This window comes from Somniosus microcephalus, chromosome 7, assembly GCF_052327205.1.
Source record: "Somniosus microcephalus isolate GS21.2 chromosome 7, FLI_Smic_1.0, whole genome shotgun sequence".
NCBI classification, from domain to species: domain Eukaryota; kingdom Metazoa; phylum Chordata; class Chondrichthyes; order Squaliformes; family Somniosidae; genus Somniosus; species Somniosus microcephalus.
Window position 1 is genome coordinate 266,751,251 of NC_140993.1, and position 23,906 is coordinate 266,775,156.

Sequence of the window (23,906 nt, forward strand, 5' to 3'; positions counted from 1 at the left end):
TCAGTGAGTGTGGTGCAATGTGTTTGGGTGAAGTGTGTCAGTGAGTGTGGTGCAATGTGTTTGGGTGAAGTGTGTCAGTGAGTGTGGTGCAATGTGTTTGGGTGATGTGTGTGTCAGTGAGTATGTTGCAATGTGTTTGGGTGATGTGCCTGCCATAGTTGAATAGCTGTCAGTGTGTGCAAGGTCTGAGATGTGGGTGGGAGTGTTGCAGCAGTGGTAAGTGTATGAGGGTGAAGTGAAGCTATGATTGTGAGGTCTGAGTGGTGATGGCTAGAAGTTTGTTGGTAGGTGAGTGATGGGGGTGTGGTGGATTGAGCAGTGTGTGAGGCTTGTGGTGCAAATAGTGGGATACGGCATTTACTGAAGCCTTCGCTCACCTTGACCAGCCGTGTGAGGTCATTAAACACTGGATCCAGGTCCTGGGGACAACACTCATCACAGTGACTGAGCAATCTCCTCCCAGATCCTTCTGCTGTTCAACCTTGAGGGTCTCTTGCCCCAATGCGGCTATAGGACGTCCCATCATTGGACCCCCCAGGACCAAGGCCTCCAGTGCCGCATCAGAGAAATGTTTTGCCCTTTCTCTCGGGCGTTGTGCCATGCCTTGCTTTCACCTGACAATGAGGTGCTTCTGCAACAAAGCACCTCCCCTTTAAGTAGAGGAGAGAGCCTAACCCAAACTTTATTGGCCAATAGACTGCAAACGATATTAGGCCCCCAGCCTCCCACCCCCCGTTGAGTACTAAGCCAATCAGCAGCGTGTTTAGTGCTGAGATCAGCACTCCAATCATGTAAATGAACAAGCAGCACAAACTTTGTGTGCTGCCCGCACCACTGAGAACCGACACAGGCAAATAGCGCTGGGCGGTGCCCCCGACCGCTTTTGGGCCTTATCCAATTTCTAGGCCCTATTTTTGGTCTCCACCACAAGTGGAAACATCTCTACATCTACCTTGTGTAACCCCTTCATAATTGTAAAGACCTCTGGAGGATCGGGTGGACCCAGGAGATCCAGGCCGTCGAGGGACCGAGGGTGGGGGAGGGAGGCAAGAGATCGGGGCTGTCGAGGGTCCGGGGCTGGAGAGGGAAGAGGTCAGGGCTGTCGAGGGACTGGGGGTGGGGAGGGAAGAGATCGGGGGCTGTCGAGGGTCCGGGGGTGGGGAGGGAAGAGATCGGGGGCTGTCGAGGGTCCGGGGGGTGGGGGGAGGGAAGAGATCAGGGCTGTCGAGGGTCCGGGGGAGGGAGGAAATCGGGGCTGTTGAGGGTCCGGGGGAGGGAGGAGATCGGGGTTGTCGAGGGTCCAGGGGTGGGGAGGGAAGAGGTCAGGACTGTCGAGGGTCCGGGGGGTGGGGGAGGGAAGAGATCGGGGCTGTCAAGGGTCCGAGGGATGGGGTGGGAAGAGATCGGGGCTGTCGAGGGTCCGGGGGTGGGGGAGGGGGGAAGAGATCGGGGGCTGTCGAGGGTCCGGGGGACTGTCGGGGGTCCGGGGCTGTCGAGGGTCCGGGGGGTGGGGGAGGGGAGAGATCGGGGCTGTCGAGGGTCCAGGGGTGGGGGTGGGGAGGGAGGAGATCGGGGGCTGTCGAGGGTCCGGGGGTGGAGGAGTGAAGAGATCGGGGTTTGTCGAGGGTCCGGGGCTGTCGAGGGTCCGGGGGGTGGGGAGGGAAGAGATCGGGGGCTGTCGAGGGTCCGGGGCTGTCGAGGGTCCGGGGGTGGGGAGGGAAGAGGTCAGGGCCGGCCACCAGAGGACCAGGCCAGCCCCAGGATCATCGTGGGGGCATTTCCGGGAAGGCGATCGGAGGCCTAGTGAGGGGGCCTCTGGTCATGGGAGGTGTGTTAGGTAGGGAGCCTGGATCCAGGATTATCTGTAAAGGCACTTAGCTCCTGGATGCAGCAGTCTCCGCCTTGCAGTAACTGCTGGGTTTTATGAAGTGTGTAAAACCTGTCCAGATGCAGTTAAAAACAAAATGGAGGTTAAAGAAGAGGTTCCGGCCTCATTATAATATTGAAATCCAAGGTAGATGGAGACCAGATCTGTGCACAATACTCCAAGTGTGGTCTAACCAAGGTTCTGTACAAATTTAACATCATTTTTTTTTTACATTTTCTTGACACATTTCATTATATCTACACAGGAGAATTCGTTCCCAAGTTGGACTCCCCTGTCCCTGGAGCAAACTACTTTGACAGAAATTACCAGATGCTCAACGTTCTAGTGAGAGGCTCGACCCCGATTGAGATCCACACGTCGGCCATGCTTTTTATCTCCTTTAATTTACCCGCAATGACAGTCGATGAATTCTACGGCCCCGACTTAGCACAGCATCTCGCCCTGTTCCTGAATGTGCCTCCAAGTAAAATCCGCATCACGAAGATTGTACGGGAGGCGGGGCGTCGCAGGAAGCGCGCTACAGGGATTACGGTCGAAGTGGAAATTGGAGACCCTCCATCTGAACAGTTCTCGGCAAGCAGTAGCAACTCTACCAATACTACCTCGACCGAAGGTGAGTAGAGGCTTTGTTGCTTTACTTTTGAACATTGCACAGGTCATCATTAGGATATAACTTTGCATAGACCTGAAGAATGAAGACTGCGCCTGGTACGGTAGCGTAATTGGTTCTGGTCCTGGGCTAGCAACCCAAACATCCTGAGTTCAAATCCCACCAGGGCAAGCTGTGAAATTGAATTGAGTAAATCTGTTCATTTCTGGATTAGCACCAGGAAAATGACCATGGAAAGCTGTTGGATTGTCTCTGTTACTGCCGAATTGGAGCCTGAACGGACCCAGTGATATACAGGGTCGACGTATACCCAACTTCGACTTATGGAGCAATAAACTCAGACTACTGCGGACTTTGCTGGAATGTGCGAGTACACTTTTATTTACAGAGCGCTCTGGGAGAAGTGCTATACACCCCCTTGGTGCAATCGCCAGCTTCTCAGCTTTACAATAGCAGCCGCGCTCCTTTTATACAATTTAAAAACAGGAAAGATACCATATTACATTAATTCCTTGGCCAATCTGGTACTTTAGCATCCTTTAACTTTGGCCAATCCGATACCTTAGCAACCCTTAATCACATTCTGTCAAAAACAAGTTGATTATATTATTATACCGTTAGCAAACAACTTAATTATATTACTGTTCTGTACAAGTGACATCACACGTTTGGTGTAAGCAGATCAAGTCAGCTGTCTGTTATGCCAGTGTCTGCAAAATGCCAATGAATGTCAAGTATTTCAGCAGGCACTACGGTGCCATTTTAAAATTTCCTCCAACATCTCAATCACTGGAAACAATCTGATTCTATCTACATAATCATGATGATCTGCAGGCGCCTCCATCGCCAGCTTGCCCAACTTTTTATATATTTTTTAATTTATTTGTTCCTGCGATGTGGGCGTCACTGGCAAGGCCAGCATTTATTGCCCATCCCTAACTGCCCTTGAGAAGGTGGTGGTGAGCCGCCTCTTAAACTGCTGCAGTCTGTGTGGTGAAGGTGCTCCCACAGTGCTGCTAGGGAGGGAGTTCCAGGATTTTGACCCAAGGAACGGCCGATATATTTCCAAGTCAGGATGGTGGTGTGTGACTTGGAGGGGAACTCGGAGATGCTCCATCGATCTCGGTGTTAAAAGTTCCAATTGACCCCCAGTATCCACAGCCTTTTGGGGGAGAGAGTTCCAGATTTCCACCACCCTTTGTGTGAAGAAGTGTTTCCTGACATCACCCCTGAACGGCCTGGCTCTAATTTTAAGATTATGCCCCCCTCCCCACCCCCACCCCTTGTTCTGGATTCCCTCACCAGAGGAATTCATTTCTCTCTACCCTATCAAAACCTTCTAACATTTTAAACACCTCGATCAGATCACCCCTCAACCTTCTTAAACTCGAGGGAATACAAGCCCATTTTATGCAACCTGTCCTCATACATTTAATCCTCTAAGTCCCAGTATCGTTCTGCTAGGTCCACTAAGGGCAGGATTTTCATTGGGCCGTGGTGGAGGCGTGCGGGGGGTTAAAATCTCGAAATCGGGGGGGCACGAACCTATCCCGCCCCCAACCTGCTTCCATGCCAGTTTCAAAGGAGGCGGGTACCCGACCCGCGCTGGGATCCGCCTCCCCGAGGCAGGAAGGGGATTAGTGCCAATTAACTGCCTGTTAACAGGTAATTAACAGGCAGTTTTTAGCCTAATCCCTATTTTCATTCCTGACGTGTGGGATTCCCAACTGCTCCAAACCACAGCAAGTTAGCGAGGCGGGCCGTCGGGCTGAAGGGCTTGGAGGGTTCTAGATGTCCGGTGCTCAGGTGAGTGATGGGTGCATGAGTGCAGAGGTAAGTGTGTTTGGTGTGTTTAAAGTGTTTAAAGAAGTTTTACTTACCTTTACTTACCTTTACAGCCTTCCTTCCTTCAGGTCTCGGGAGTCCCTCATCTCACCGGCACAGAAAGCAGAATGGCCGCGATCTGTCAAAAGTTGCAGCATTCAGCTTTCTGTTCCGGAGAGATCTCTAAATCATCCTGAGAGGAAGGAATTAACTTAGAGTACAGATTGTCAGTATTTGACAGCTTCAAAGAGCTGTGAAACACTGATATTTCATCTGTCAAAAGGTCTTGGCAGATTAAATATCAATCTGTGACGTCACCTGTTCCTGGGTGGCCCTTAATTGGCCTGCTGAGCCCGCTGGGCGGGCTCAACAAGGTCAATCGAATCTAAATCGCATGGGTTGGCTACAACTCGATGGAGGCGGGACTACAACCCCGAAAGCTTTAGTCCCGCCTCCTCAATGAAAATCCAGCCCTAAGTGTTCAAATGTGCCAGATAATTGTGTATTTTTCATGCTGATGCATCTGTTTTGTGTAGAACCCTTCCACTTTGACATTTCTGAGGGTGACTGTGACTATAGCGGGTGTAGCACTACACTCCTCGAGTTCTCTGTGCATTTACTGGATCAGAAGGTTTCCCACGACATGACCACGCAATTGAGATATGAAGTGAAGTCATTCGCCTGGAATTCTGCAGGTGTTCTTCCGATATCCCGCCATAACTTCGGCAAAGACCTGGAAAATATGAACAGGAGGAGGCCATTCAGCCCCTCGAGCCTGTTCATCCATTCAATCTGATCACGTCTGATCTGTACCTCATCTTTATTTACCCGCCTTTGCTCCATATCCCTTGATTGACTCTTACCCAACAAAAATCAATCGATCTCAGTCTTGACAATTGACCCCCAGCGTCCACGGCCTTTTGGTGGAGAGATATCCAGCCTTCCGCTACCCGTTGTGTGAAAAAGCCATTTACACTACAGGAAACTCTCGATTTACCGGCACCCAAACCAACCGGACATCTCGGATAACCGGCAAAATTCAGGAGTAGGTTCAGTTAAGTTTTTCTTCATATTAGTGGCCGTTTCTTGATTTTTGACTGTGTAATCGGGGGTTCCTGCACTTGTTGCTAAGCAACAGGGAAGCCTGGATTTGTTGCTGTGTACGGGGCTCTCGTACCTTTTAACTATTGATGTGCCTCAATGAATCCGAGACTCGACGTTAACGGAGCAAAGCAAGGCTTTTATTAACTCAGAAAGTAATACACATTGGAGAAGTGTCTCTCATCCAGAGATCTGCTGTACTGCTGTGAGACACGCTGGGGCTTGCTTAAGTAGGGGCCAGGTATGGGTGGAGCCCTACACACAATACAATACAGGTAAGGAAATGAAACTGAAACTAAACTAAACACAGGGAATACAGTGCCTGATGAATGGCATATTTCATCACAACTATAACTCTCTGTAATCCGGACTTTTTGATAAACCGGCACCACGCCGGTCCCGTCGGTGCCGGATAAAAAAGAGTTTCCTGTATTTCTACACCATTTAAGCTGATCTTCCAGCAAAGTTACGGCAGTTTTTCGGGAAAACTCTGCAGAAATCCCCCCCCCTCCCCCCGGTGTGAATAACTTGCCACATAGTAAAGGACGAGGTGACTGGCTGTAAATGCTGTTTTATTGTAGCTGTCTATAGCCCGACCAGCCCACCTATGTCTTATCTACGACGCTTCAAATGGTGTACCGAATCAACCGTGCAAAATGTTCGGAGGCTTATGGTAATGTTGGGCGGCTGAACTGACGATTTGTGTTGACTTCACACTGTGCAGGCAAGCTGCAGTTCTCCGATCTGAAGGAAATTGCCAGCGGTCTCGGTGAGGCCATGCTGACAGGAAACCTGAGTGCGTCCCTGGGCTTCAAAATCTCTGCAATGGATATCTCCAGTCCAGTCCCACCGCCAGGTGACCCACAGTGGGCCCAGGTAACATCTTTTATGTCTGCTTTTCATCCTTATGTCTGCGTTCAGCACTCTATTCAATTCAATTCAATTCAATTTTATTTGTCATATATGCAGCAGACGTGTGTACTGCACAATGAAATGTTGATTTTTACTAGTCCTACCCTCCCCCAGTGCAAAAACAGGCACAGCAGTGAATACAGTTGGCTACATAAATGCAAGTTGTTGTTGATTTACATAGAATTACACAGAACGTACAGCACAGAAACAAGCCATTCGGCCCAACTAGTCTGAGCAGGTGTTTATACTCCACACGAGACTCCTCCCATTCCACCTGCCTCACCGCAGCCTTTCTGCATATCTTTCTAGTCCCTTTTCTCTCGTGTACTCGTCTAGTTTCCTTTTGAAAGCATCGAAGCCATTTACATCAATATATTCCTTCCAGAGCAAAAGCGAAACACTGCGGATGCTGGAAATCTGAAATAAAAAAAGAAATTGCCGGAAACACTCAGCAGGTCAGGCAGCATCAGAAGAGAAACAGGAGAGTTAACGTTTCAGGTCGCTGACCTTTCATTCCTTCCAGACGCTGAACAGAGGAACATTCACATTTAAATATTATCCCAATAGCCTTCAGGCACAGCCCTAAACTGTAATCAGCCATTCCGACCGTGCCAGGACAAGATAAGCAATTCCCAGTCATTGGAGTTTGTGCTTTTTTTTCCGTTAAAGGGAGAGTCTCTGAATTTGGCTACTGAAGACATAGATACATAGAAACATAGAAGATAGGAGCAGGAGTAGGCCATTCGGCCCCTCGAGCCTGCTCCGCCATTCAATGAGACCATGGCTGATCATCCAAATTCAGTACCCTGTTCCTGCCTTCTCCCCATATCACTTGATCCCTTTAGCCTTAAGAAATATATCTAACTCCTTCTTGAATATATTTAATTAATTGGCCTCAACTGCCTTCTGTGGTAGAGAATTCCATAGGTTCACCACTCTCTGGGTGAAGAAATTCCTCCTCATCTCTGTCCTAAATGGCTTACCCCTTATCCTTAGACTGTGACCCCTGGTTCTGGACTCCCCCGCCATCGGGAACATCCTTCCTGCATCTAGTCTGTCTAGTCCTGTTAGAATTTTATAAATTTCAATGAGATCCCCTCTCATTCTTCTAAACTCCAGCGAGTATAAGCCCAATCGACCCAATCTCTCCTCATACGTCATTCCTGCCATCCCAGGTATCAGCCTGGTGAATCTTCGCTGCACTCCCTCCATGGCAAGAACATCCTTCCTCAGATAAGGTGACCAAAACTGCACACAATAATATGTACACGGAAATTTCTCGGGAGGATTGGTTTCTAAAGATTAGGACGAGTGGGGAAAGGTGGCACTGGCTTGAGAGAGTCTCGCCCTCCTGGTGGGAAACTGAGGGGATGGGATTAGCCACCCGTTTTACACTGCACTGAGCCCCAGGCGGGTTAGATTAGAATGACCCCCCTCGTCTTCCAGTAACTGGGAATAAACAAACTATGCTCCAATTTGTGGGGGTATACTTCAAATATGACCACTCCCCTTATTGAAGGTGTGCTCATCTGTAGTTTCACTGGCACTAGCCCTAAGTTGTGACACTAAGGCCCCGATTTTCTGGCCGCCGTCGGGCGGCTTTTCATGCGGCCGGGGGCCGAAAATCAGCGAAAAAGCAGGTCAGGACCCCCCCGCCCCCCGCCTGATTCCACGCCTGGGCAGCAGCAGAACCAGGAACAGCATGATGAGCACCAGGCTGCTGCTCACTCACCTGAAGCTGCACAGGCCAGAAGGGGCCAGCGCTTGGAAGTGGTTTGAGAGCACCCTGCTGCGCTTTAGGGGGCCATGGGGACCCGTTTCTGCACTGGCAGTCCTACTCAGAAGGACTTCCATGAAGATCTGGTTTCTCTGTTCAACTGATGGCCAACGCTCCTCAAGAGATATCATTCTCTTTTGAGCACTCACCATGTTTTCCGTACCCTGGCGAGTTATCTCCTCCATGGAGGTTGCCAACCTTTCCATGGTGATGCGTTCATGTGCCAATGACTCCACAAAGGCTCTGCTCATGGTCGCTATGGACTCCTCCATTCGCTCCACACTTGCAGCGACCCTGGAGACAAAACCTGCCAGAGACTCCTGCATCTGTGCATGGAGATCCATCACTTCTTCTCTTGCAGATGGACCCAGAGGCAAAGGGTCGACATGCAGCGCAGCTGAGCTGAGCTGGCAGAGTCCTGCACCCTCCGACGAGGACTCTCCACTGCTGTCCCTGTCTCCAGAATCTGCTGAGGCTCACTTGTGAGCTGTGAAACACCAGGTGACAACACTACTCTATGTCCCGAAGGTCCCCCCGAGGTGTGAGTGTCTGCGCTGGTGCTGGGTGCGCTTACTTCTGCTGACGCTGCGCCCTCAGAGGTTGGAGCTTCCTCTGAGGAGTCTGGCTGCACAGCCTCTTCCTCCTCCACAGTGAGGACGGGGGCTCTGGATGGTACTGTAGGGGAGTTAAGGAAGGAGTTAGAGATGTAATGCCAAGGTTCTTCTGGTGACTCCCAGCGAGTTGGCATCTGCTGACACCTGCATCCATGCAGCATTGATCTCAGTGGGAGGCCTCTTCCTCCCTGACCTAGGGAAGAGGACCTCCCTGTGGGCCCTAACCTCATCCAATAATGCCTGCAGTGAAGCCTCGTCGAATTTGAAGGCAGCTCGGGGTCTGGCACTGGCCACAGCTGCTTCAGGCTCCTCTGCCATCCTGTATGGTTCATTTGGAAGCCTTCAGAGGATGCAGTGCTTGCTATGGACCTTGAAAGCACCACGAATGATGACATCATACTGTGGGGATTTCTGACTCGAATTGGACAATTAGCAAGGCTTCCCACATGCTGGGAATTAATTGGCCAATTGATGGAAAATTGCGTGGAGCTGGCTGACACTTTTTTATGTGTGTCAGAAACCCCACATTCGGGGAAATCCGACCATTCCCCACACAAGCCGAAAATCGGGGCCAAAATGTTTGATGTTCCTTACTTTGCAAATTTTGGTGAAAAAGTAGTAGTGGTCCCTACCCTAAATTCATGTCTATCTTCTCACCAAATAGGAGGAAATACACCCTTTAATGTTGGGTGAGCATGGAGATTGAGATTAACCAGGCCGGTGTGGGTATGGATAGAGCTTTGGCTCTCTCCTGTCACTGGTAATTTTATGTATGTGTAGTTGAAGAGAAGCAATACAGTCAGATTACTCTTTATTTAATAGAAAGTGTAATCTCCAGGAGATTTGATAGGATGGGGGAATCTCTTGCTTGTTGGAGATGTGGATAGGCGAGATTATTCAAGGGTCAGTTGCCAATTTGGAAACTGAACATGGACCTATCTGCTCCAAAGTGGTCAACGTGCGCAGTTGGTTGCCCAGCAACTGCACGGCCTGTGGCAAGTTTCATTTCTCTAGAGAGGAGGTTTCCTACCAACTGTTCCTTTCACATCAGAAACTTCTGTGCCAGGTTAGAAAATCGCGAACTGAAACCAGTTATGGAGATGATTTTGGAGGACGTGAATCTCGGTCGGGTGTCTCAGTCAGTTGAAAAGCTGTGGCCTGCTTTTCAAACCTCTATCTGAATTTCTCAAACTGAAAACAAGACTTCTCCAAATATCACTGGTAAAATGAGCCTTTGCAACAGACGTAACTGTGCCCCGGAATTCCTTCAACGTGAAGGTTGTAAACCAACAACCTGCACCTTTGCTAGGAATCCAGGTTGTGGCTTGCACATTGAGTAACTGCTGAAGAATGTCCTCGCCTACTTCCCATAACTTAGTGGAGATGACTTCGCTGAAGAAGTGAGCAACACTTAACTTGATGAGTATATTCAAGATTGTGATTGATAGATTTTTGGGCACGAAGAGAATCAAGGGATATAGGAATCGGGCGGGAAAGTGGAGTTGAGGTAGAAGCCGGGGAGTCCAGAACCAGGGGTCATAGTCTTAGGATAAGGGGTAAGCCATTTAGGACTGAAATGAGGAGGAATTTCTTCACCCAGAGAGTGGTGAACCTGTGGAATTCTCTGCCACGGAGGGCGGTGGAGGCCAGTTCATTAAATATATTCAAAAAGGAGTTGGATATATTTCTTTAGGCTAAAGGGATCAAGGGATATGGGGAGAAGGCAGGGACAGGGTACTGAATTTGAAAGATCAGCCATGATCTCATTGAATGGCGGAGCAGGCTCGAGGGGCTGTATGGCCGACTCCTGCCCCTATTTCTTACGTTCTTATGAGTCACCCACCGCAAGGAACAGCCCAGGCCTCTGTGAAGTTCACCGTTCCACTTTCCTGTGTCCATAAAGGAAGCAACAGAAACTGTGCCTGTTCACTCCGAGATTGACGAAGGCATTTGGTGCCCGTCAAGAACCAATGGTCTTGAACAGGAAGTAACTTAACTCAGGAAGTCAGGTTTAATCACCTGTCTTGTGTCCCAACCACTGACTTTTGAATGGCCAGTTCTTGCTGTGAAGTGAGTGTTACTCTCTTAATAATTATCGTTTTCCTTCACACGTATCCAACAATAGCCGTGCTCCACACACATCAGCAGTGATGGACAAATACGTTCCAACAGTGACTTTGTTCCAATAACAACTGTTTCTTTCACATCAGAAACTTCTGTGCCAGGTTAGAAAATCGCGAACTGAAACCAGTTATGGAGATGTTTTTGGTGGACCTGAATCTCGGGTGTCTCAGTCAGTTGAAAAGCTGTGGCCTGCTTTTCAAACCTCTATCTGAATTTCTCAGACTGAAAACAAGACTTCTCCAAATATTGGTTTTCTTGGTAAACTCGATTGGCAGCTGCTTTTCTGCCCCTGCCTCAGCTCATCTGCTGCTGAAACCCTCATCCATGCTTTTGTTCCCTCTAGACTCGACTATTCCAACGCACTCCTGGCTGGTCTCCCATCTTCCATCCTCTGTAAACTTGAGTCCATCCAAAACTCTGCTGCCCGTGTCCTAACTCGCACCAAGTCCCCTGTGCTTGCTGATCTACATTGGCTCCCGGTCCGGAAACACCTTGAGGGGGGGGGAAAATTGGGATGCGTTGCGCTTCCCGCTAACGGGGCGCAAAGCACCTAGCGCCCGGGCGCGTGCCGCTAACGTCTCCCGCTAAATTCAGTGGTAGGTTAGAGGAGGTGGCAGCCGGTAATGCCCGTTGGCGCCGCGCCTCCGGCAATGACATCATCGCCGTGCGCAGCGCCCCCGGCCGCAAACTTGGCTCGCGCCCCCTGACCTACCGCCGGACGCTATGTCCGACAGGGTCGGGGTTGTAAAGTGCCTGATCGAAATGCAAGCTGTTGTTGTTGTTGTAGATGGCCTCGAAGCCGGTGCTGAGCAAAGCAGTGAGTAACAACCGTGTGGCCGTCGTGGCAGCTCTCGTTGTGGTCAAGGAACCAATCGCTGGATATCCCGGGCAACTGCTGAGGCAACAGCCCAGCATCATGGCTGTGGATGATGATGTAAGTTAGGTTCCAGTCGCAAGGTTTAAGTTGCATTGCCTGAAAACAACCACCATTGTTTTTTTTTAATGTATATATTTGTTATTGGGATGTGGTCAACACTGGCAAGCCAGCATTTATTGCCTGAAATAAATCCGATAATATCTGTGACCCACGGTCCACGGCAAGAAAAGAACCTCCAAATAATTAGCTCTTGGAACCATGGACTAGTACAGCACAGAAGGAGGCCATTCGGCCCATCGAGTCTGTGCTGGCTCTTTCAAAGATCAGTCCAGTTAGTCCCACTCCCCCGCTCTTTCCCCATAACCCTGCCATTTGTTCTCCTTCAAGTATAAATACTTATATAACCTTAAAGAGCGAAGTTTGGGTCTCTCGTACTTCTGCTTTTCTAACTGTTTAGAAATCAGTAAGATTTAATGTAAAAATGCCACAGAATTTTTTTTAAAAAAAACAGTACCTAAAAGTAGCCAACACCAACTCCTGCTGCTGTTTTTCAATGACACAGGTGTCCGGTGCGCTGGCGCGTTGACTTCTCAACCTTGCCTCCGCCCACCCTTGCTTTAAATATATTGATGTCAGCTGTGAGTTTGATGGCCAAACAAGGGAAAGGTTTTAATCAGAATATTTGTTACACATTCGGTGTCGTTTTACGAATTCGCTGATGGATGGGAAGTCGCAGCGAGACTGAATTCCCGACGGCTGGAGCTGGCCGGCTGGAGGGCGGAATTTCCAAAGCACCCATTTTGTGTTCGAGAGTCAAACTGCCGGTAATAGGCTTTTAGTTAAAAGCCGCACCAGATGTTGCGCCATGGTGGAGAAGCATCGGAGATTGGGGGGCAGCGGAAAAGGGGCGGAAGAAGAGAAAATCAGCGGGCGCATCACCACTTTCACACCCCTCCCGGAACCTGCCTCAGGTGTGGTGCTGGGAGGTTCGAGAGCAGGTTATCCCTCAGCCACAGTCAGGAGACGGTCCCAAGAGCTTTAAAAAGGAAAAATAAGTTCTAAAAAGTACTCTTCACGATACTCCATCCCAGGATGGCTTGCTAAAAGCACTTATAAGGATGAATACGCAGCATAACGTTACAGCACAGGGCATTACAGTGTAGGGCGTTATAGCATAGGACATTACAGTGTAGGGCGTCACAGCACAGGGCATTACAGTGTAGGGCGTTATAGCATAGGGCATTACAGTGTAGGGCGTCACAGCACAGGGCATTACAGTGTAGGGCATTCCAGCACAGGGCATTACAGTGTAGGGTATTACAGCACAGGGCATTACAGCACAGGGCATTACAGTGTAGGGTATTACAGCACAGGGCATTACAGTGTAGGGCGTTACAGCACAGGGCATTACAGCACAGGGCATTACAGCACAGGGCATTACAGTGTAGGGTATTACAGCACAGGGCATTACAGTGTAGGGTATTACAGCACAGGGCATTACAGCACAGGGCATTACAGTGTAGGGTATTACAGCACAGGGCATTACAGTGTAGGGTATTACAGCACAGGGCATTACAGCACAGGGCATTACAGCACAGGGCATTACAGTGTAGGGTATTACAGCACAGGGCATTACAGTGTAGGGCATTACAGCACAGGGCATTACAGTGTAGGGCGTTACAGCACAGGGTATTACAGCACAGGGCATTACAGTGTAGGGTATTACAGCACAGGGCATTACAGTGTAGGGTATTACAGTGAAGGGCGTTACAGCACAGGGCATTACAGTGTAGGGCGTTACAGCACAGGGCATTACAGTGTAGGGCGTTACAGCACAGGGCATTACAGTGTAGGGCGTTACAGCACAGGGCATTACAGTGTAGGGCATTACAGCACAGGGCATTACAGTGTAGGGCGTTACAGCACAGGGTATTACAGCACAGGGCATTACAGTGTAGGGTATTACAGCACAGGGCATTACAGTGTAGGGTATTACAGTGAAGGGCGTTACAGCACAGGGCATTACAGTGTAGGCGTTACAGCACAGGGCATTACAGTGTAGGGCGTTACAGCACAGGGCATTACAGTGTAGGGCGTTACAGCACAGGGCATTACAGTGTAGGTGTTACAGCACAGGGCATTACAGTGTAGGGCTTTACAGCACAGGGCATTACAGTGTAGGGTGTTACAGCACAGGGCATTACAGTGTAGGGCGTTACAGCACAGGGCATTACAGTGTACGGAGTTACAGCGCAGGGCATTACAGCACAGGGCATTACAGTGTAGAGCGTTACAGCACAGGGCATTACAGTGTAGGGCGTTACAGCACAGGGCATTACAGTGTAGGGCATTACAGCACAGGGCATTACAGCGTAGGGCATTACAGCACAGGGCATTACAGTGTAGGGAGTTACAGCACAAGGCGTTACAGCACAGGGCATTACAGTGTAGAGCGTTACAGCACAGGGCATTACAGTGTAGGGTGTTACAGCACAGGGCATTACAGTGTAGGGTGTTACAGCACAGAGCATTACAGTGTAGGTGTTACAGCACAGGGCATTACAGTGTAGGGCATTACAGCACGGCATTACAGTGTAGAGCGTTACAGCACAGGGCATTACAGTGTAGGGTGTTACAGCACAGGGTATTACAGTGTAGGGCATTACAGCACAGGGTATTACAGTGTAGGGCGTTACAGCACAGGGCATAACAGTGTAGGGTGTTACAGCACAGGGCATTACAGTGTAGGGTGTTACAACACAGGGTATTACAGTGTAGGGCGTTACAGCACAGGGCATTACAGTGTAGGGCATTACAGCACAGGGCATTACAGTGTAGGGTGTTACAGCACAGGGCATTACAGTGTAGGGCTTTACAGCACAGGGTATTACAGTGTAGGGCGTTACAGCACAGGGCATTACAGTGTAGGGTGTTACAGCACAGGGCATTACAGTGTAGGGCGTTACAGCACAGGGCATTACAGTGTAGGGAGTTACACCACAGGGCATTACAGTGTAGAGCGTTACACCACAGGGCATTACAGTGTAGGGCGTTACAGCACAGGGCATTACAATGTACGGAGTTACAGTGCAGGGCATTACAGTGTAGAGCATTACAGCACAGGGCATTACAGTGTAGGGCGTTACAGCACAGGGCATTACAGTGTAGGGTGTTACAGCACAGGGCATTACAGTGTAGGGCGTTACAGCACAGGGCATTACAGTGTAGGGCGTTACAGCACAGGGCATTACAGTGTAGGGTGTTACAGCACAGGGCATTACAGTGTAGGGCGTTACAGCACAGGGCATTACAGTGTAGGGCGTTACAGCACAGGGCATTACAGTGTAGGGCATTACAGTGTAGAGCGTTGCAGCACAGAGTATTACGGTGTTGGGCATTAGGTTATGGGATTTTACGGTGTGCGGTGTTACGGTGTCGGTCATTACAATGTAGGGCGTTCCGGTCCAGAGCGTTCCAGTACCAAACATTACTCAGTGTAACCTGATTGCCATATTTTGTGTTCCAGGGTAACTGTGTGTCGGTGGGTGTCACCTCATGGGAGCTGGATACCGTCCTTATAGATTCTGAGAATGTGATTGTTTCAGGACTGAATGGGACGGCGAGTATCTTGTTCACGGGCTGCTGGGCCAATTACACCGATCTCTCCATCAGTCCAAATGGTAACAGAAGTCAATGGCTCGGGCCATATCCTCTGTCATAAATTAAGTTATACACAGAGTATTTCTGACTCTGTGAGAGGCTTTTCTTGGGTGACACTGATATTGCTTGTAGGGCCATTTATATCACTTCTCTGGGTTTGTAAGATTTATGACTAGGAGACAATCAAATAATGGAAAAGTGAGGCTGGGAGCAGCTCGCTACTGTCTGAATAAGGACAGAATCATTCTCACGGGTTTGGGGGGTCCTCGAGAGCACCCAGCATGCAGTCATTGTAGTAAAGTGTGACACCGTACAGAGACAGACACCTGACCCTGTGCCCAATCAGATTGTGAACCTTACATTAGCAACAGCCTCGCCTCCATTCAACTCCGGGTCCCAGGGTGGGACGGGGAACGGGTCGAGTAGACAATCCCACATCCCCGCTCTGTGGGAGGCTGGAGAGGTTTGATCTCCGGGGCCCCATTTCCATGTCAGAAGTCCAATTCTAAGCAGGATTTTGGGCGGTAAGAGGTCGCTGCCTGGATCCCCGGCATAAGGTCGGGGGATGGGGATTGGGAAGCCCCGGGAGAGTGTCGAGTGAGGGGGGCACGGTCGGGGGAGGGGAGGGGGTTGGCGGTCAGGGGAGGGGGATCATGGTCGGGGGAGGGGAGGGGGTTGGGGGTCGGTGGAGGGGGGTCGGAGGAGAGGGGGGTCATGGTCGGGGGAGGGGGGTCACGGTCGGAGGAGGGGGGGTCACGGTCGGGGAAGGGGGGTCACGGTTGGGGGAGAGGGGGTCACGGTCGGGGGAGGGGTCACAGTCGGGGGAGAGGGGGGTCACGGTCGGGGAGAGGGGGGTCACGGTCGGGGAGGGGGGTCACGGTCGGGGGAGAGGGATCATGGTCAGGGGAGGGGGGTCGGGGGAGAGGGGGGTCACGGTCGGGGGAGAGGGGGGTCACGGTCAGGGGAGGGGGGTCATGGTCGGGGAGGGGTCACAGTCGGGGGAGGGGAGGGGGTTGGGGGTCGGTGGAGGGGAGTCGGAGGAGAGGGGGGTCACGGTCGGGGGAGAGGGGGGTCACGGTCAGGGGAGAGGGGGGTCACGGTCGGGGGAGAGGGGGGACGGGGGGAGGGGGGTCACGGTCGGGGGAGAGGGGTCATGGTCGGGGGAGGGGGGTCGGGGGAGAGGGGGGTCACGGTCGGGGGAGAGGGGGGTCACGGTCGGGGGAGGGATCACAGTCGGGGGAGAGGGGGGTCACGGTCGGGGGAGGGGGTCACAGTCGGGGGAGAGGGGGGTCACGGTCGGGGGAGGGGTCATGGTCGGGGGAGAGAGGGGCCACGGTCGGGGGAGAGGGGGGTCACGGTCGGGGGAGAGGGGTCATGGTCGGGGGAGGGGGGGAGGGGGAGAGGGGGGTCACGGTCAGGGGAGAGGGGTCATGGTCGGGGGAGGGGGGTCAGGGGAGAGGGGGGTCACGGTCGGGGGAGAGGGGGGTCGGGGAGAGGGGGGTCATGGTCGGGGGAGGGGTGTCACGGTCGGGGGAGAGGGGTCATGGTTGGGGGAGGGGAGGGGGTTGGGGTCGGTGGAGGGGGGTCGGGGGAGAGGGGGGTCACAGTCGGAGGAGAGGGGGGTCACGGTCGGGGGAGGGGTCACGGTCGGGGGAGAGGGGGGTCACGGTCGGGGGAGGGGTCACGGTCGGGGGAGAGGGGGGTCACGGTCGGGGGAGGGGGTCACGGTCGGGGGAGAGGGGGGGTCACGGTCGGGGGAGAGGGGGGTCACGGTCGGGAGAGGGGGGTCACGGTCGGGGGAGGGGGGTCATGGTCGGGGGAGGGGTCACGGTCGGGGGAGGGGAGGGGGTTGGGGGTCGGTGGAGGGGAGTCGGAGGAGAGGGGGGGTCACGGTCGGGGGAGGGGGATCACGGTCGGGGGAGAGGTCACGGTCGGGGGAGAGGGGGGTCACGGTCACGGTCGAGCGAGGGGTCGGGGGAGGGAGGGGGTCGGGTAACCCGGCCTCGCTCCTGGTTGCTGCCAGGGTTTTGGACACTCTGTGTTAAAATGGCAGCCGGGTCTGAATTGCGCCACAGGTCTGCGAATTTTACATATTGACGAGGGCCCTCTGACTGTCTTTGTACGGTACCTCCCAAACCGGCAGTGGGCCGGAGCATGTCGGGAATGGAGAGGGAAGTGCCCCATCTCTATTTAAAACCGCTCCTCTATTTAAAACCCCTCCTCTCCGGCCTGTTCCCGCCTGCTGCACAGGGTTACATTCAGGCCTTCTGTGTGTCTCGAAGGCTTACCCCTCCATTCCCCCAATATCCGGAGTATTGACACCACTGCGTCAGCCAATGAGGCGGGGCCGGACTTACTGCCAAACGGTAAACAGAATCTATTTCAAAAGAATATCGACGGACTGCAACAAACAGAGCTCATGTGCATAAAATCAGTCCCGCTTAACTTCCAGCTGTGATTGACACGGGAATTACCCAAACACCTCCATTCTGGCAGCTCCCAAAATCCTCCCCAAATAACAGAAGGAAGGAACTGCACACTCGCCAAAAAAAATAAAACCAGACAGAGAGAGGAGACTCTTCACTGGACCGGGCAGGAGTTTTAAGACACATAGTGAGCCCTCTATTCCCCTGCCGTCAGAATCCAGATACAGTCAAGCCAGCTGAAGATTGCGTAAGAGACAAGCAGCATTATCAATTTAATACTCTCAGCCCGTCTCTAGCATTCATATCACTGGAGTGGAATCCTTTGATGACCCATCAGAGGGACATCTATACACAGCGTCTCTGAGCCTGCTTATCACGAGCCGCCTTAAAGGCCAGGACAGCGCTGGGACAAAGAGCAGCTAAGATACGGAGATCATTCTGCAGATAACATTCTTTGTAAATTGGACCATAGGACAGTGGGATGAGGTCACCCGGCTCGGCAGATTTTATACCCACGATCGCTTGCGTTCGTTAAGACTCATCTTCATCTGCCACCAAGTATTTGATGATCCTTGGCTCGCATTCCTGAGCAGATATTCCTGCAGATTTTAAAATTCACGCAGCAACAAATTCCAAGGGGGTAGAGTTTCCGATTCTGGCGCAAATCGCGGCCAAAAAAAGTGTGCGCTAGTTTTCAGAAGTGGGTTTTTTTCCCCTCGAGTTTCCGCTCAAACTCATTGGCATATCGCCGAACGTAAAATCTGCCGTGAACCAGCGCAATCGGGCAGCGTTTTTGAAGGTAATTTTTTTTTAAAATTTTGCTTTAAAAAATATTGTTCGATTATATTTAGCGGTGGTAACCTGGCGCAGTTTGATGAATAAAGCTGCAAATGGGTTTATCACAAAAAATAATGGCCCAGAACTTGGTGTCGGGGGCTTGCCGCGCGTGCAAGCCCCCGATCTGCACTCACCCTGCGCGCTTACATCTGAAGCCCGGGCCTGCTTGCATTTCCTGTCACAGGCCCGGTTCAGATGTCAGCGCGCAGTGTTTACCTGATCCAGCGGCGTAGTTAGTGCGATGTGCCGGCTGGGATCAGGTGAGCACTGTACAACCAATCAGGGGAGGGGAAGGTTCATTCATGAGTTTGAGAGTAAGAACTGTCAAACTCATGGAAACTACGGGGGCCCAAAACACTATTTAAACTTTAAATAAAAATTTAAAAAACATCCCAATCATTAAATTAAGTATAAATAAGTTTAAAAAAATAATTTAAACAATAATTTTTTTTTTTGAAAAAAATAAATTTTTAATAAAAAGGGTCTAAAACTAAACTTACCTTATTGTAGATTCTTTAAAATAATAAACCTGTGGAAAAAAAAATTCTAAACTGCAATAAAACACCACTTACCTGTAAAAATAAATACTTACGTGTGCTTTTTACAAGCGTAAAGACCGGAGACCTTTACACATGCGCAAATCCCCCAAAACAGAGGAAATCCAAGACGCACGCGCTGCCCCCTACAGCGCACGTGCTAGCCTCTTCACCTCTTGGGTTAGAGGAGAGGAAATGCCGGTTTTCAGCGCATGCGCCAGACGCGTGAGTACCCCTTCCGTACTCACATGTTTGGGGAGGAATTTCTGCCCCAATCTGTTTTATTCACAGGCTCACCTGTGAGTAACCTAATGTTAAATTACTGAAAATGACTTTTAAAAACCTATACAGAAACATTTGCTAGTTATATTGGGGGTACAGTAGTCAGTTTTTTAGTAAACATCCGTAAGACAAAGGCCCTCTACCAACCTGCCTCCACCACACAGTACTGCCCCCCGATTATCAAAATCCACAACAAGGCCTTGGACAACGTGGACCACTTTCCATACCTCGGGAGCCTACTGTCAACAAGGGCAGACGTCGATGACGAAGTCCAACACCGCCTTCAGTGTACCAGCGCAGCCTTCAGTCGCCTGAGGAAGAGAGTGTTTGAAGACCAGGACTTCAAACCCAGCACCAAGCTCATGGTCTACAGAGCAGCAGTGATACCCACCCTCCTGTATGCTTCAGAGACATGGACCATGTACAGCAGGAACCTCAAAGCACTGGAGAGGTACCACCAACGCTGCCTCCGCAAGATCCTGCAAATCCATTGGCAGGATAGGTGCGCCAACGTCAGTGTTCTCACTCAGGCCAACATCCCCAGCATTGAAGCTTTGACCACACTCGATCAGCTCCGATGGATGGGCCACATCGTCCACATACCTGATACGAGACTCCCAAAACAAGCACTCTACTCGGAGCACCGACACGGCAAGAGAGCCCCAGGTGGACAGAGGAAATGCTTCAAGGACACCCTCAAAGCCTCCTTGAAAAAGTGCAACATCCCCACCGACGCCTAGGAATCCCTGGCCCAAGACCACACAAAGTGGAGGAGAAGCATCCGGGAAGGCGCCGAACACCTCGAGTCTCTTCGCTGGGAGCAAGCGGAAGCCAAGTGCAAACAGCGGAAAGAGCGCACGTCAACCCAAGCACTCCACCCACCCGCCCCTTCAACCATCGTCTGCCCCACCTGTGACAGAGACTGTAGGTCCCGCATTGGACTCATCAGTCACCTGAGAACTCATTCACGGGTGAGAACATGATGCAGATGGGAAGACGGATCATGTTCTCCCCCCTTTGTTAGACGTAGATCACGTTCTTTTATGTTATCAGAGTGATTATTTCCACAAACAAATTTGAGTCATTCTGCGCAAGCACACTGTATGGGGGTCGGAGTCTAAAGACCATCCTGCCACCCACCGGAGTCCCGCATGCATACCCGTTGTTCCAACCACGCATGCGGCTACAATTTCTGTAGGCCCAGCACATTACCCAGAGCCCGTTCGCCGGCTGTAGGCCCAGCGCAAAGCCCAGGTTCCATTCACCGGCTGTAGGCCCAGCTCGGGTGGGGGCGCGGTGGGGGGGGAGGTGGAGGTCAGGAACTCAGCGGGGGAGAAGGTCCTAACCCGGGAAGGTGAGCCCTGTCTGTTCTCTGAAAGCAGTAGTTGCTGCCTCAGTCTGGCTGTCACAACTAATGGATCAAATTGCACATTGCAAAGATCTTGCTTACTCCAGCAGACAGGATTTAATTACACATTCCAGGCAAACTGTTGGGTATGTCTAGTCCTCCAAGGGGACCAAACCGAAATCTGATGTTGCAAATAGTTACAGCCTTTTTTAAACTAGCACAAAAGATCGCGGAAACTCGAGTTGCACTGAACGCAATTTGTGCTTAAAATTCAGCAATCTTTTGCACCGCTTACACCGATTTTGAGCAAATTCCACCAAAAGAATCAACGCAACCAAGCCGAAACTCCAGGCCCAAGGATTTATTGTGCAGGAAACTCTCGATTTACCGGCACCTAAATAACCGGAAATCTCTGTTAACCGGCAAAATTCAGGAGTAGGTTCAGGTAAATTTTACTTCATATTAGTGGCCGTTCCTGGATCTGTGGCTGTGCAATCGGGGTTCCTGCACATGTTGCTAAGCAACAGGTACGCTTGGTCTGTGGCCGGGGTTCCTGCACATGTTGCTAAGCAACAGGGACGCTTGGTCTGTGGCCGGGGTTCCTGCACATGTTGCTAAGCAACAGGGAAGCCTGGATTTGTTGCTGTGTACGGGGCTCTCGTACCTTTTACTATACCTCTCTGTAATCTGGACTTTTTGATAAACCGGCACCACGCCGGTCCCGTCTGTGCCGGATAAAAAAGAGTTTCCTGTACTGTAGGGAAAAAAAAATAATTGGTCTCACTTGATGTTTAAAATCTTTCAAGTCTTGAATTTGTGCTGTGTAAAAATTGCAGCTGCTTCCCTTTCCTACCGTCCTGCCCCTTCATTTCATTAATTGTCTCTTAACTCAACTCCCTGCCTCCCTCCCCACATCTTTAGTGTCAACTGCACATTGTTTCACTCCACCACCTCACTGTGTGTCCAAAAAATAGACATCAGGCTTAAATCTGTCCTATCACCACCACCCATTGGAAGGTTAGGGCCACATCACCTCTGTAATCACCAGTGATATTCAACATACTGTTCTTTACCCAGAGAGTGGTGAGAATGTGGAACTCGCTACCACAGGGAGTGGTTGAGGCGAATAGCAAAGATGCATTTAAGGGGAAGCGAGATAAACACATGAGGGGGAAAGGAATGAAAGGGTATGTTCATAGGGAGGAAGGAGCCCTGTGTGGGACATGAACGGAGCAGTGGGCCAAATGGCCTGTTTCTGTGCTGTACATTCAATATAATTCTATGTCAGTGAAGTGTTGGCTTCAAAACAGTTTGTCTAATTTTTTTTTTCCCTGTGGGGTTATTGTGTCCCAGGTACCGGCTACAAACTTGAGTTCCAACTGAAGTCGATTCAAACCCGTTCTGGCACCTTCTCTGTGGGGCAAACAAACAACACGCTGGGCAAACCCTCACTCGCACCCCCCGCCTCGTGGCATGGTAACACAGGAGGTATCATCGCTGGGTCAGTTGTGGGCGGCCTCCTGCTCACCATCATTATTGCCGTCGTAATCTGGAAGATAACAGGTGGGGACAGGAAACATCTGCCATTGTTGAGATCCTCACTTGTTCCTTTACATTTGGTCTGTTGACACCAGCTTGCTGTCATTTAAAGGTCTGTGACGTATTTAGGATAGAGCAGTGACCTATTATACAGATGCTCATTCATTCTCGGGATGTGGGCGTCGCTGGCAAGGCCGGCATTTATTGCCCATCCCTAGTTGCCCTTGAGAAGGTGGTGGTGAGCCACCTTCTTGAACCGCTGCAGTCCGTGTGGTGAAGGTACGCCCACAGTGCTGTTAGGGTGGGAGTTCCAGGATTTTGACCCAGCGACGATGAAGGAATGGTGATATACTTCCACGTCAAGATGATGTGTGACCTGGAGGGGTAACTTGGAGGTGATGGTGTTCCAATGCGCCTGCTGCCCTTGTCCTTCTAGGTGGTAGAGGTTGCGGGTTTGGGAGGGGCTGTCGAAGAAGCCTTCGCGAGTTTCTACAGTGCATCTTGTAGATGGTACACATTGCAGCCACAGTACGCCGGTGGGGGAGGGAGTGAAAGTTTGAGGTGGGGGAGTGGAGGTTTTGAGTTGGGGGAGGGAGTGAATGTTTAACATGGGGGAGGGAGTTTACTTTGATATTTTTGAAAGGGCACTGCCAGACTCCTGCGTAATCCGTGAATAAATTGACCCATACTGAGCAGGCACCTCGCAGGTGAGAATTCGTCCCCCTAAATGTCTACTTACAGAGCAGCTTTGGCAGAGGTTCGCTGGAGGAAGGTGACTTCAGCCAGGGATTTAGAGAAAGCTTCAGGAAATGGTCGCTCGCCGTCTCCTGGCTGTGGGTTTTCACACTGTTGTCGTGTTTATCTGCAGTTGTCAATGTCAATAAGGTTCAGATTTTCACTGATCCAAAGACACGGGCAGAGATGCAAGGCGGCACGTCAGCGCGAGACAATCCAGCCCACGCTCTCCCATCTGTGGACAACTGATGGCAAGCTGCTCCAAACATGGTAAACAAAAATCTTCTCCATTGTGCTACTTACAGACTTTTAAGTTAAATAAAGAATGCAGTCTGTCGCAGAGGGTGTGGGAGTGTGGGGGGGGGGGGGGGGGTGGGGGGTTTAATTCGTTCATGGGATGTGGACATCACTGGCAAGGCCGGCATTTATTGCCCATCACTAATTACCCTCGAGAAGGTGGTGGTGAGCCGTCTTCTTGAACCGCTGCAGTCCGTGTGGTGAAGGTACTCCCACAATGCTGTTAGGTAGGGAGTTCCAGCATTTTGACCCAGCGATGATGACGGATCGGCGATATATTTCTAACTCAGGATGGTGTGTGACTTGGAGGGGAACTTGGAGGTGGTGGTGTTCCCATGTACCTGCTGCCCTTGTCCTGTTTGATGATGATACAAAGCTAGGTGGGACAGTAAGCTGTGAGGAGAACACAAAGGGCTGGATTTTATCAATGGAGGTGAGTAGGAGGCGGGACTTCCACTTTCGGGGTTGTAGTCCCGCCTCCATCGAGTTGTGGCCAACCCACTCGATTTTCCCCTGATT

General features: G+C 51.1%; 1 protein-coding gene across 1 annotated transcript in view; it reads left to right on the forward strand.

Moving 5' to 3' along the window:
- The window catches only part of pkhd1l1.1 (PKHD1 like 1, tandem duplicate 1), a 248,397-nt gene that overhangs the window by 212,686 nt on the left and 11,805 nt on the right, over positions 1–23,906 (forward strand). The window contains exons 74-79 of the mRNA XM_085993995.1: positions 2,133–2,501; positions 6,148–6,299; positions 11,638–11,784; positions 15,254–15,407; positions 22,170–22,379; positions 23,224–23,360. Of these exons, the coding sequence (XP_085850121.1) occupies positions 2,133–2,501; positions 6,148–6,299; positions 11,638–11,784; positions 15,254–15,407; positions 22,170–22,379; positions 23,224–23,339 (1,148 nt within the window). The 3' untranslated portion in view covers positions 23,340–23,360. The remainder of the gene's footprint in view (positions 1–2,132; positions 2,502–6,147; positions 6,300–11,637; positions 11,785–15,253; positions 15,408–22,169; positions 22,380–23,223; positions 23,361–23,906) is intronic.